Genomic DNA, 13,223 nt, shown 5'->3' on the forward strand with positions numbered 1-13,223 from the left:
CAGCAGCCCCGTGCCTCCCGTGTCCGGCACGGCTGCTTGGGCTTCAGCCTGGCAGCGGAGGGGGGAAAGCCTGGGCGCCCCTGGGTGCTTGTGCTGGCTTCTCTCACCTGCTGAATCGTCTGGGCCTGGTCTGGGTGAGGATGCAGGTGTCAGCGTGGCATGTCGCCCGCCTCACGCCCTCTGCCAAGGCCTGATGATGCCCCAGTTCCACCTGCGCTCCTCGTGCCCAGCTATAATAGGCTTCGGTTGCTGAACATGTTCCCTTTCAGTCTCTAATTGACTGATTTTTATGCAAGAGTGCATGCAGCAAAGCACGCGAGGCCTCTGTCTTTTGCCTGGGTGCTCGCAGAGGGACTTCTAACAGCACAAACTTCCTTCACCAAACGCCTTCCCCAGCGCTCAGGAGAGAGCTCATTGCCACACTGTCAGCAGCAGAGCTTTTGTACTTGGTTTACTGCTTTTACCAGGTGAATGTGAGTCCTGCAGGCTTTATGCCCCTACAGCTAGTGACACTATTTGACTGCTCTAACTTCTCACAGCTTCTCTCATTTTGTAGAGGCCATGGGGCGACGGCTTCCTAATGGTCATTTGTGGCTCTTGCCTCACGCTTGGCAGTGTGGCGTGATTAGTCCACCCTAAAAAGCACATTGGGTAGCAAGTTACTTAATACAAGACTGAATGCCTATGGAAAATAAAAACAAAACAAAACAACAAATAACACAAAACAATGCAAATCTTGGTTGGTTCACATGACTTTCTTATGAAGCCAGAGGAAATAATGGCAGAAAGGAGATTTTTTGGCCAGTAGCTCTAAGCTGATACTTCCAGCCACAAGATTAAATGCTCCGAGTCAGCTGCTTAGTTCCCCCGTTAGCCCCCCGTTTGTGCCGTACACCGCATCAACCCGCAGCGTAAGTTCTGTGTGTTTCGGGCCACGTACGCGCTATGGCTGCCTAAGGGCTGTCGGGTACGTGTGGATACGTCATTATTAAGGCAAGCACCGGCTAATGGCAGGGCGCTGAGCAAAGCTCTGAGAGCTCCAAACACGAGCCCGAGCCTGCGGAGGTTGCGACCGATGGAAGCTACCAGGCTAAACGTTACGGTGTTGGCTTTAGGTGGGAACTGGGCAGGCTGACACTCGACATTGACTTTCCTCAATTGCTCTTTCAAAGATCTGTCAGTAGCCGTACGTTTAGCTGGGGTGGGAAAATGTCTTACATAAAGCAACAAAAGAAACCAGCTGCTAAATGCTAATACCCTATATTAGGAAGTACTCCAGATATTAAGATTCCCCACACAAGAATTTATTCAAAAGCATATCTAAACACATTTTCTTTGGTCAAACAAGCAGCAGAGACTGGAAAAGGCGTTGCTTTTTGCGGGTCTCTAAACCACACACACTTTACAACAGGCATCGCGGGGCTGGCTGTTGACAGTGCGCGAGGACACTTTGTTCTGCAGGGATTGTTAGGGAGGTTTTGTTTTGTTTTTAATTGTCTCTATAGAGAAGGAAAAGGCTTTAACGCAGCATCGCTGCTGCCGGTTAATTCCCAAAATCTTGCTGACCCCTTGGCAGTTTAGAGCTCTGTTTTGCGGCAGCACGAAGCTCCGTATGCACAATTTCTGTCACTTGGTTAAAGCCAGCGTTCTCCTCCTGCCGCAGACAAGGCAGTCCTTTATTGGCTGCCGAACAAGATAACTGGCTTAATCTTCCCAGTAACACGTGAGTTTTCATGTATCACTTTAATCTGCGAAACACTGGGGCTGAGTGTACCGTCACATGCCGATTTTACTTTTCTATGAGCGAGTGACTCCCGGGCTCAATGATGGATTGTTCGCTCCCTTTTAACAACAGTCAAGATGGTGAATGCCCCGGGGTGATAGACAGTGTGCAATGGGAACGACAGCAAATCTGATGGCCCAGTTCAAGTTCACCTGACAAAGCTGAAGCAGTCTGCAAGCAGCATTCGAGAAAGGATTATTCACACTAGCATTATATTTTTGAATGCATTTTTCTTCCTGTGCAGCTGCCCAGCTCCCCAGCACTGAAGGTTTATGCACCATAATAAAGAGATTTAATTTTTTTTTTTTCTCTCTTGCTTCTCACTCTTTACACCTAGTTCTAATTGTTCAGCACAGTGATAGGGCATCTTTCCAAACAACTCGGCACAAACCACGTAGAAAACAATAGCATTGCTAAAAAGCGGCAACAAAAGCCTAAAAATCTCTGCCAGTTGCAGAAACAAAAGCTTATGGTTTTGTTAAAGCTAACGCCGTGGTGCTGGGGACCCACCTTTTTGTGGAAATTTAATGCTGTATTCCCTTTCTGACGATGCAAATCTCCCAAAAGAAGCAGTCCCAGCCCATGGGCCATGGGGCAGGGAACCTCCGGGTTTGGAGGAGAAGAGGAGAGAGCATTTTCAGTGGAGGGAGCTAGTGACCTTGGATGTAGCAGGGAAGCTATGTACCATTTTTTCAGATGAAGAATCCCCTAGTACATGGATGACTGCACACGCACACACTCTGGATGCCTTGGCATAGTCTTTGAAGAGTAAAACCAAAATCTCATCATATTTTATTTTGGCTAGAGAGGCAGGTTCCTGAGCAGCAGCCAGTGTTCAGTCCAGTCCTGCTATTCCTGCCAGATGTGGAACTAAGGGGAATATGCACACCTCTTTCTTGAAATTTCACAGAAGTAGCTTTTGGCCTCCCAGTTAGGACAATAACACCAGGAGAGGTGTGCTGAAAGAGCCTAAGATCTCGTTTGATCTCCGGTGGAATAGAAAACCAGATGCAGCCTGTATGTGCAAAAATATGCCCTCTGCTTTTAATCAAAATCTGCACCGTGTCCCTTGCAAAGGCTGGAACAAACATTCTCCTGTAAACTCTGAATCTGAGTAGTGTTGTTGATAGCTTTTGTTTTCCTTATCCCTCAACCAGAAACTCCAGTCTGCTTAACTCGACTTTGCAGGGGTGCAACATAAGTGGTGAGGAGCTCCCATTCCCTCTTTCTCCTGGATGCTTTCTCAGTTAAGAAAGGCTCACCAAGCTGGGAAGCAGCACAACAACATGTGTATGCATTCCCTGACCGTGCTGTCAGGTTTGATTCTTACCACCTAAGCAGCCTGTGCAGGAAAAAAATAGATCTGCATTTCGTACTTTCCAGTTCCTCAGGTGGTGGCTCACGAGTGTCCAAGGAGGTCACCTGAATGAACTTCAGGTTTTAGTTTAAAATAAAACAAAACAACACAAGACAACAAAATAAAATCCCACAAAAGATTGTTTCATAAAATGCAAAAAGCTGCAGCTGCCTCTAGCCCAGCATGCACTACTGAAGCATGTGGCCGGCACGCATGCCACAGGCTGCTCAGCACTGGCGTTAAGTATCAGGGGCTCTCTGGGTGTGTGCTATGTATCAACCACAAACAACAGCAAAAATTAAGCAAAAATCTTTGAGTTAAAGGACATATTCAAAGTCACACCTATTTGTATGTGCGAGAGCAGTGTGTTCCTAGAACAGGCAGAACTGTGAAGAAAATCCCTCCTCATGCAGGTAAAGATTTAGGATTTAGTCTTTGGCTGCATAGGTGGAGCAAGGTGAGAGGATAAGGTCTTGGTGTGGGGTGTTGATAGGGGCAGTGTATAAAGATACCACTTAGAGGACACCTCTTTCACTCACAAGCAACCCCTTAAAGCCCTAGCACCTGCTCTGAATAGCTGATGTGAGCTGTACCTGTGAGTGCCTAGCTCACACAGCAAACAAGCTCACGTAGCCATACAACCAGGGCTGTGCACTGCCCTTGGATGCATTGAACCACGAGCTGATGGGCCAGCCATGCCAAAGCAGGTTTGCAAGCCATAAGCCCTGGACGGAGCTCTTGTGGGTGGTGACAACTGGATTCTGTGCTGCAGGATCTTGTAGTAACTGGGAGTCTTTCTGCAGCTTGTACTGCACTAAGGGTGTACTGAGTAAGGGTGTGCAGCTCAGAAGGAGGAGGGGCTCTGCCCCTCTAGCAGGAACCCAAACGGGCACCGAGGCTGCTCACCCTGTGCCCGTGCCAGTGCTGTTTTGATGCTGGCCTCCCCCTGGAAGCACTCCTTTGTACCAGTGTCTGCATTTGTGCATTATTTATGGGAATTAGTTACAGAACCATTCGCAAAACTTATGGTGTTCACAGTTTTGTTACAGACAGAAGAGATGTGTTGCTCTTAAGTGAGAACTATTCTACTCTCTCCTGAGTTTCTGAAATGTAACAGGCTTAAATTATTCATGGATAGTTTTTCCTGGCAAGAGACCAGTATTTTTTTTCCTTGAAGAACTTCAGATTTTTTTGGCCATTGCAGTTAAAAACGTATTTCTTTCTATTTAAATGTGTGGTCATACCTGTATGTACATCCCCCTCTGAAAGAAATTGTGTTTTTATTTGTTAACAACCCAAAACATCACCATTTGGTCCCCGAAGCATTTATACAACTTTCTGTGAATTTTACAGATGGTTGAAACACAAGTCTCTGCTTCTGCCTCGCTCTGTTTTACTCTCGCTCTACTCCATTTTCGAAGAGCAGATGGTGCCTGTTGCCCTCACTGCGTCTGCTGGTGCACTGGATGTTTATACAGTCTTGTAACACACCTCTAGCTGAATTTTGGAGGCTGCTTTCTTCCTCCTCTGTTCTGCCGAGTCTGACAGATGCCTATAAGAACAAGCATTTCAGGTGGTCCACAAGATGGTAACATGGTAATACCAGCTGGGATGCACAGACCAGAACTTTCCCAAAATGGTGCAGGTAATGGCTGACCAGACTCATGTGAGTGTCATCTCAGGGCCTCTGTTCTCACAAAGACAACATGCTCCTAGAAGCGTGTAGGATAAAATACTGCCCATCTTATGGGTCATCTTCCGCTTGGGTCTCTTGTGTGAGTCTACATTGGTGGCTCTACCGGGGGTCTCGTTAAAGAAAGGCAATGACAGATTTCATTGCACTCCACATGTTGGTTATTGAAGAAGTAATAAATTCCTCTCTTCCCAAAGTTAGAGCGTGAAACATCTTTGCTATTAACAGAATGAATCTGTGGGTCTGTGAGGTAGATGAGGCCTTTCCCGTTCCCCGTCACCCAGCCTGCAGAAGAAAGGATACATCTTTTTTTATCAAGCATCACGGCCCTTGCGCTATCCCACCCAGTACTTTCTGCTTGGCACAGCCCACACTCCGCTCATGTCAGTTCAGTGATTCCCAGTTTACAGCTGTGTCAGCAAAAGCAGAATGAAACCCTAGGAGGTACTGAATGAATATTGCTTGAACATCCCAGAGACACCCGTGTGATGAAGGTTGATTCTGAAAGGCTGTACCCTTGGCTCTTAACCAAAGAGCTCAGTTCTTCATTAACTAAATAGGGAATTATTTTAGGCTTGCCAATTTTTGGAAGGAGGAACTGCGACAAAACCCGTTGTCTTTTTTAGTGGTTCTCCTTCAGGTGTTTCCACAGGACACATCCTCGCAGCCTGGCTTTAGCCTAATTGGGTGCAGACTGCTCCTGTGGCACTCTGGGGAGCGTGCGGCTTATCTGCTCTTGCTGTGACACAGCAGAGAAAAAAAACACTGCTCACAGCAGAAACACACCTGCACATACCTTCCTCACCTTATGTCGTTTAGAGAGGCTATGTTCTCGTACAGCATATTCTGCTGCTGGAGGGGATATGCAATAAATGGAGTTCACAAACCTTGCAGGTCAACAACAACGTCTGTTCCATTGGAGTACTCGTAGGAGAAATGGCCATAGGCCAGACCATACTCGGTGGCTTTGTACTCATTCTTTACCACCTTTGTGTTATTGGACAGCTTCACAAACTCCCCCAGGATGTAGGGCTCCACGCTCACACATCCTTTTATTGTTCTGTTTTCCAGTATCTGAAAAGAGAGTTTCAGTGACAGTCATCCAAGCAGAGATGTGAAAGCAAGAATGCTAAAGCTCCTCTAAGGGAATGTATTTTCCTCCTAGAACTTTCTGTCGTAAGATGGATGGAAATATCCTCCATATTAACCCACTGCTGATTCAAAACACAGGCTGCTTAGAGCTCACTTTTAACTAGAGCAACGATGGCACCAACTCAAAGCCAGCCTGGCAGGCCAAACTGAGCGACAAATTCTACAAATATCTAGTTTGTTCAGCAAATGAGAAACTTCTTTCCGGAGATTCTGTCTAAAGAACAAACTAGAAAGATGAAAAGATTTGAATAAACTTGCACCTGGTCCTTCTTCCATGTGCAAATAACCACTGGGTGATTTTTATTGTTGTTATTGTTGTAGTTTTTTGTTGTTGCTGCTGTTTTTTTTTTCAGTAATTTCTGTCTTCAGAGACTAGTAAGTGCTGGTGCCAGGCTCTCATTAGGCCTTATTAGCGCGTGGCATAGAGCCAGATCTACTGCCAGAATGGCTTGCAGACACAGTAATATACATATCATGCTATCATACACATATTAATATTGTGAATTCATATACATACTAATAACAGTGAACTCAGCTCTGTAGCAGGCAGGGAAAGACAGACTACTTAGCTCTCCACATCTGAAACACAAGTCACGCTGAAAGTTAATCATAAGAACTTGGAAAAGACCTGTAACTTTCCCCTGGAGGGCTGGATATCTGGTTTAACTTCTGTACCAGATCACACAGATGTGGCTCCTGCCTCTAGCACTCAGATTGGGTGCTGGCACAGCAGGGCCACCTGTCCTGTGGCTTTGCTGCCCTTGCAGACATCTTGCAGAGCAAAGACGTACTAAGAGCAGCAACTGCTGTCCTGGCTACACTCCTGAAACACAGAAGGCCAGTATGATCCGCGAGGTCTGCCCTAAGAGCGTGTCGAAGGCAGCCTCCTCAAACTCTGTGTGTTTGAAACCAAGTGGACAAATAGCCATCTTCCCTGATCTAATGTGGCTGTTACTTCAGTTGAGTTATGGGTATTTTAGTTACTGTTTGTTGCTGTTTAAAGACTAACCCCAAACTGCTTTTTCTTCAAAACTTCTTGCTTCAGGCTTCTTGCTTTTTCAACCCACTCCAGACACAATAAATTCTCATGACTTTGCTGTGCCTTCCCCCTAGGTTTGCTCAGATAACTCCACATCCCAGGCAGCTCTCAGCCACTTGGTTCTTGCCTCTCCAGCAGACAATGTCTGAGGCTGAACTGTTGGGATGTAGGGGCAGAATGGTCCTCAGTGAGAGGTGCCTGATGGACCTGTGGTCTTGCTGAAGCTCAGAGCCCTGCTGTTTCCACTAGTCTTTCCTCACCACCAGTGTGAGCTCACCTTCGGGGAGTACATGGGCATTTCCTTCTCTTTACGGAGCACAGACCACACAGAGATGTGGTGGAGCTGGTGCTTTGCCAGGAACAGTTGGAAAAAGAGCAGATGGTGTCTCAGAGAGAGGGAGAGCACTTCTGCTCAGTCAGGCCCCAACCCTCTCCTCTGAGGTGGGCCGCTTCTTTATATAGTGACCTATTCCTCTCCTAATCAGAACTAATAACTAATAAGAATTGCTATGATAAGGGGTTGTTATTGAGGAAAAGAGCTTTTCTGTGATAGCCATTTGAAGGACGTCTTCTGTCCTGAACAATCAAGTACACCTACCAAGTAAGATAACATGAATGTCATCTACAGGCAGCCTAACTACTAGTAATTTAAAGTCAAACTGACTTACAACCCACTTCCCATCAATTCGTTGGTATTGCTTTGAAGACAGCTCTTACCAGAAGTACTGCAGATGGGATATAAAAGATTTGGGTAGGGACCTTTTGCTCATACAGCCTTTTGTTGAATTCCGTCACGTAGTACTGAGCAGTCATTTGTCGTTCCACATCACTGAAATGATGAAGAAGCCCCTTTTCTTCTTTATATTCTTTCCCAACATACCTAAACAAGAAAAACAAAACAAACAAACAAAAAAAAAAACACAAAGCAAAGCAAAACAAAAACAACCTTTGGTGTAGCCAGGTTTGCAGCAGACTCTACTCAGGAAGCCTTACTTGTGGTACACAAACGTCATTGCCATACACAAACATCAAACCATAAAGTTGTGTTTTGTTTTGTTTTGTTTTGTTTTTCTCCTAAAGCTCTTACAGGAATAAAATGCTGTAAAAATCAACCAAATCCTACTAGGATGAGGGTTTCATAGCAATGGAAAGTTTAAAGTCAACTCTTCTTGACTCCGAAGGGAGACCTGACTCAGAGGTACTTAAAATACTGTTGTTAACCCATAAGAATTCATAAGATACTTCTAATAACAATCCCAAATCTGTGATTAGCAGCCAGCAGAGCTTTCCTGGTGTGAAACATGTATGTGCTTTTAACTTTGCTTTCAGATCAGAAGGATCCATTGTGTAAAGCCATTGTCAAAATTAAAAGTGACTGAAGAACTTCTCTGCCTATAGGCATTGTTGCTCCTTCACTCTGTGTTAAGAACGGGCTTGTTGCAAAGTGATTCTAGGCTGGAATCTGGGTACTTGGAAGTGTAGCATCGTGCTAGCTAGGGTAGTCTCTCAGGCCCAGCATCCCATTAACCGAGCGTTCCTTCTTTCAGACTGCGGCTCGTGTAAGCCTGTCTGTCTTGGCTTATAAGCAGAACAATTGCTGGTGTCTCGACAGGAAGATGAAATCAAGCAAAAAGTTTGGTCTGTCTCTGAGGTACTAATACCACTCTGTGCTTCTAGCCTCTTCAGCAACATGAAGTGCTGCTTTGCCTACCCGTAAGTAGGATTAGATGGGCTTGTTTAATGAAAGGGCCTACTCTGGAATCTCTGTCAGGTTTATTACTGCTTATGTGGGGAAAAACTGTCTTAAAACAAACAAACAAAAAGTTAATTTTGAATTACAGATGTTTTGTTTGGGTGTTAGGGAAGATCAGAAACAGGAATTCTCTAATGCAAAGCTAGAGGTCATATAAAAAGGAAGCGTCACTTAATCTCCCATCAGATTATCCCAGAACAGATGGAGGTGAGTTTGGGCCTAAGACCTGTCATGAGCAGGTAGACACTAACGTGGTTGCTGTAAGACAACAGTAAAGTAGCTTTTTCTTCCCAAAAATTCAAAATCAGAGAGCTAAATGGGTGATAAGAAGATTTACCCTTCTAAAGATTGACAAAATGCCCAAGAGATTTAGAAAAGCAATAAAACAGTCTTGCTACAGAAAACCAGCCAAAATCTAACCAAACATAAACTAGGTTGAAATAGAATAAAGGAGCAATCTTCTGCCATTGTGACTGCTATTTCTGTAGTTGCCCAAATAAAAACTTGTATTATCTTCTGAAAATACCTGATAAAAGCTACTGTCCAATAAGGCACAGGACTAGCTGAATCACAGGTATAAGATTAATCGTACCAGGCAGTTTTCATTCATATTTACACAGAAGTAGAATTGATATACATTTTGTTTCAAAAATTGGTTTGGTCAATACCTTCCCAGGCTTTCTTCTTGGTGCAGGAAGTGTATCCAAAATGCATTTCTCTGTTTGCCTTCCTTTGCCACATTCAGGTAGTCCCCAATGAATACAGCTGTTTCCTGGCCTGTCCAGAGGCCTGATTTCTTTGAGTATTTCAAAAGAAGAGCTGCTACAAAAAGAAGACACAACAGGTAGTCTGGACAATTCCACAGGATTGCTCTAAGCCTGAGCTGAGGGGTGATATACCATCACCTAGGAGATAAGATATCCAGGCTCCTCTGAAAGCAAAGTACTGTGCAATAAGATATGTGCTAAGTGGCACTGAGGTGCAGAGATGGATGTTTTATATCAAGGACAAAAATATCTGAGCAGGCTTGAAACAACCAAGATGGGATGATCCCCCAGTGGATTGCACTTAATGACTCAATGAGGCATCCAATGGAGGTGTTGCTCCTAACTTCTTATTTTCCCACTACATTGAACAAAATTCTGCAAATTAAGATTAAGCAAATAAATTGAACTGTTACTTATGATTAACTTTATAATCATTATCTCAAATACATAGTTCAAAGGGATGAAATATTGAACTTAAATGGGCTCAAGTAGAAGGGGTAAAATAGACTTGACAAATCAGCACAGGGAACCAAGTAGCCTGAGTTACCTATTGCATGAATGGATAAAGCAGGAGGGACTGAGTGGGCATGGAGATAGAGCTCATCTCCTTGAAGCTGTGACTGATGTGCAAATGGGTAGGTAGGAATACAAGAAAATGTTTCAAGGGAGTGTTCGTCTGTTGCTATTTTTTTTTTTTTTTGTAAAAAAAAATCATAAAAGAACAACAAAAAATCCTAGTAAGTGATGACTAAAACATGATGTTAAAAAGCCTGAGTCAAGGCTGTTTTCTGTGGGAGTAGCTATCACTGCATGAAAATGCTTGTTGCTGTGTGGAAACTTACAGTATGCTTTATGAAGCTGTTTAGGCTTAAAAATTCCAGTAGGCGTCAGTCTCTGGACAAGCCAGTTATGCTCTACTCCTGCCAGAAGCTGCACGTAGTCATCATCCCTCAGAATTCGAGCATCAAGGATTTCTTCCTTTGTTCTCCCAGGTGTAAAGGCAAGACCATTTCCCCTTGGATTCAAAAATGGACCTTCAGGGGAACACTTGGGCTTCTGAGCTGAGTTGTGCCATGGACTCAGAGATGAACTGGATGGCCTCCGGCTGCTCACCCTGTCCTGAGGCTTTTCTTCTTCTTCTTCAGTAGTAGCACAGTCAAAGTAGTTGACTTTGGACATCTTTCCCCCTGAGGGTAAAGCTGTTGATGCACCTGGAGCTGGCTGATGCTCTGGACCAGTCTCTGTGGGATAATTGTTTACCAAGTCCCCAATACTGACGAAATCAAATTCAGTGCCATCTACCGTTTCTGCCTGGGGGTCGACATCAACCATTTTGTGAGACCTGTTCCTGGCCACGGCTGGAGATTTCCCCAGCCGGTTACCCACAGGGGCCTCGCTGGCCATTTCTGGCTCAGTGCCCGTAGACTCTGCAACAGCCACCCCATTTGTGGCGGGGCTGTGGTCAGACGAGGGACCCTCGCGTCTGCCCCCAGTTCCTCCTGCTGGCTGCACCCAGGCCAAGTGGGATTTGGGTGCCTGCCTCGGTACGAGCCCGCTGTCCGTGGTGCTGCAGCCGCCCTGCCCGGGCCTTCTGGCCGGGGGAGCGTGAGGAGACCCCACCGAGCCACGCGGGAGCTCTCGAGGAGAAGGCTGATGGGCTCTTGGAGGCAGTGAGTGCAGGTGAGCTACTTGGTCGTATTCGGTGGATTCTGTTGTGCAACACTGCTCCTCTGCTGAGCCCTTCTGCTGCAGCTGCCCTTCCCTGGAAGGTTCTTGGCCGCTATTACAGCTCAGTTCCTCCCAGCTGGAGGAGTAACTTGACAGCGACAGCTTGCACCATGAGTTCTCTGAAGTGGTGGTTTGACTCCTGTTTTGCCATCTGCCGAAAGCACTGTTTCCATCATTTATTACTATTTCAAATGGTTCAGTCTCTTCTTCAAAGGAAATATTGATCACATCAGAAGCGAAGTGTTTGTTTCTTGTTTGGCCACTGAGTCTCTCTGAGCTACTTTCTGCTTTTTGTGTATTGGCCATTTTGCCAGCACCTTTCCTCTGGTATGCTGCTTCTTCAGTGGTGCATACAGTGTCCATGTTTTTGGTTTCTGTTTTTAAGGTTGTGATACAAGCTCCCGTGTGCATTTCTCCTGGTGTGGTTTTATGAATCCTGCAAGTATTTTTAAACACTTCACACACTGACAGATGATGCTGAGAATGCTTGGCAAGGATCTTCTCAAAGCTGGCCCCACCTTGCAGGATAGGTTTTTGCACTGCGCTTTTGTAGCTGTCTGGAATGTAAGACCTGGCATCAGAATTAGGAAAGCTTTCCACTTGCAAGTGCTTCTTAATGGACGTGATCAGAGACATGATCTCCTTGGCAAGCACTCCTTTCTCTTCCTCTTCTGCAAGCGAAGTGCTGTACGCATGCAGTTTTCCCATGGCTTCCCTACAGAGCTGACCCACCTCATGGAGCTTCTCACTGTCCCCATAGAGCCATCGATGCACAGTTGTGAGGCAGAAAGCAGCTTTAATAAAGCTATGGAGCTCCTGCTTGCTGGTGACAGGACTGTTTTCATTCTTGGTGAGGAGGCCGATCTCAAAGGATTCTTTGGCTTCAGACAAGTAGAACCTTCTTCTTTCGGGGGGACAGTCCTTGGAGTGACTATAGGACAGCAAACACACCCCACGGATGTTCTAGGAGAGGACAAAAGAGGAATCAAGGAATTAAAAAACAGCACCTCTGTCTCAACTAAATGAAAGGAGGAAAAAATGTGTTTCTTTCCCTTTTACAATTGGAAGAAAATGCTGGCTCTAATTGCCTGCTGCTGTGTTTCTGTTAGGAAACAATCTTGCTCTTTCTGCTTTGAAATACATCTTTATTTACAGGAGAAGCAACACTCTCAGGTGGGCTCGAAAGCCCATCCTTGCTCCGCAGACAGATACTGCTTTCTTCCCATCTGCTTAGCTTCAGACTGGAGTCCAGAGTAACATGTATCATTATATCCACAACACAGATAGGAGCATATCGTACAGTACGATGCTTGGAAGCTAGATTACAGCCAAATTTAATAGCCTGGACTCTTCTCTTATACACACAGCACTTCCAGAATGAGGACTAATACTTACCACTGCTGTGAGCACAAACAGTGGGGTATACTGGCTGTAGGCTGCCGCCAGTTTGCAGGCTTCAGCAGCTGATAGTAAGCGATGGCTGAACTCCCGGAGAAGGCTCTGGTGAAACAACAAAAAAAAAAGCACAAGGGGAAACCTCACTTTAAAGGCTCTCTTTTCAAAGAGAAGTGTCTACCTGGCAGGCAACCCTGTTAGACTGGAGGTAGGCAGCTTGGGATTTGGTCATCAGAGTTCATTGGGATTTGTAGGTTCCCTGAGGTTTTTGATGCCTTTGAATCTTGACAGAGTAGGACATCAAATCTTACACAGCAGCCGACTATATTTCTGAAAGAGCCTTTTTGCTCAGGTTTACCATAGATGTGTCAGCTTGGGGCTCTGTAAATCATCTATGTATTATACATACACACACATATACCCACACTAAATAAATATTTTTACTGTTTCTTTTTTTCCTGGAGCAAAGCATTTTTCCATCTAGGTGCTAATTAACTTTATCAATGGGAGCAATAGAATTTTCTTCAGCCCTCTCAGCTTAGGAGAACTGGAGGGC

At 45.3% G+C, this 13,223-nt stretch overlaps 1 protein-coding gene and 1 long non-coding RNA gene across 13 annotated transcripts in view; both read right to left on the reverse strand.

The window, feature by feature from the left end:
• Positions 1 to 1,288: 1,288 nt before the first annotated feature.
• LOC118166935 lies at positions 1,289 to 3,312 on the reverse strand. Its single transcript, XR_004750822.1, has 2 exons — positions 3,070 to 3,312; positions 1,289 to 2,824 (listed from the first exon to the last, which is right to left on the reverse strand). It is a non-coding gene; the product is annotated as an uncharacterized LOC118166935 (long non-coding RNA).
• Positions 3,313 to 4,397: 1,085 nt separating this feature from the next.
• ALPK1 (alpha kinase 1) overlaps positions 4,398 to 13,223 on the reverse strand; it is a 41,526-nt gene continuing 32,700 nt past the window's right edge. For 11 of the 12 annotated variants that reach the window (XM_035324306.1, XM_035324304.1, XM_035324309.1 and 8 more), the window contains 6 exons: positions 12,668 to 12,772; positions 10,387 to 12,235; positions 9,446 to 9,599; positions 7,742 to 7,904; positions 5,721 to 5,907; positions 4,398 to 5,118 (listed from right to left, as the gene is read on the reverse strand). In XM_035324306.1, coding sequence (XP_035180197.1) covers positions 4,922 to 5,118; positions 5,721 to 5,907; positions 7,742 to 7,904; positions 9,446 to 9,599; positions 10,387 to 12,235; positions 12,668 to 12,772 — 2,655 coding nt within the window. In that variant the 3' untranslated portion in view covers positions 4,398 to 4,921. The remainder of the gene's footprint in view (positions 5,119 to 5,720; positions 5,908 to 7,741; positions 7,905 to 9,445; positions 9,600 to 10,386; positions 12,236 to 12,667; positions 12,773 to 13,223) is intronic. The other variant, XM_035324311.1, reaches the window with a different exon arrangement.

This window comes from Oxyura jamaicensis, chromosome 4, assembly GCF_011077185.1.
Source record: "Oxyura jamaicensis isolate SHBP4307 breed ruddy duck chromosome 4, BPBGC_Ojam_1.0, whole genome shotgun sequence".
NCBI classification, from domain to species: Eukaryota; Metazoa; Chordata; class Aves; order Anseriformes; family Anatidae; genus Oxyura; species Oxyura jamaicensis.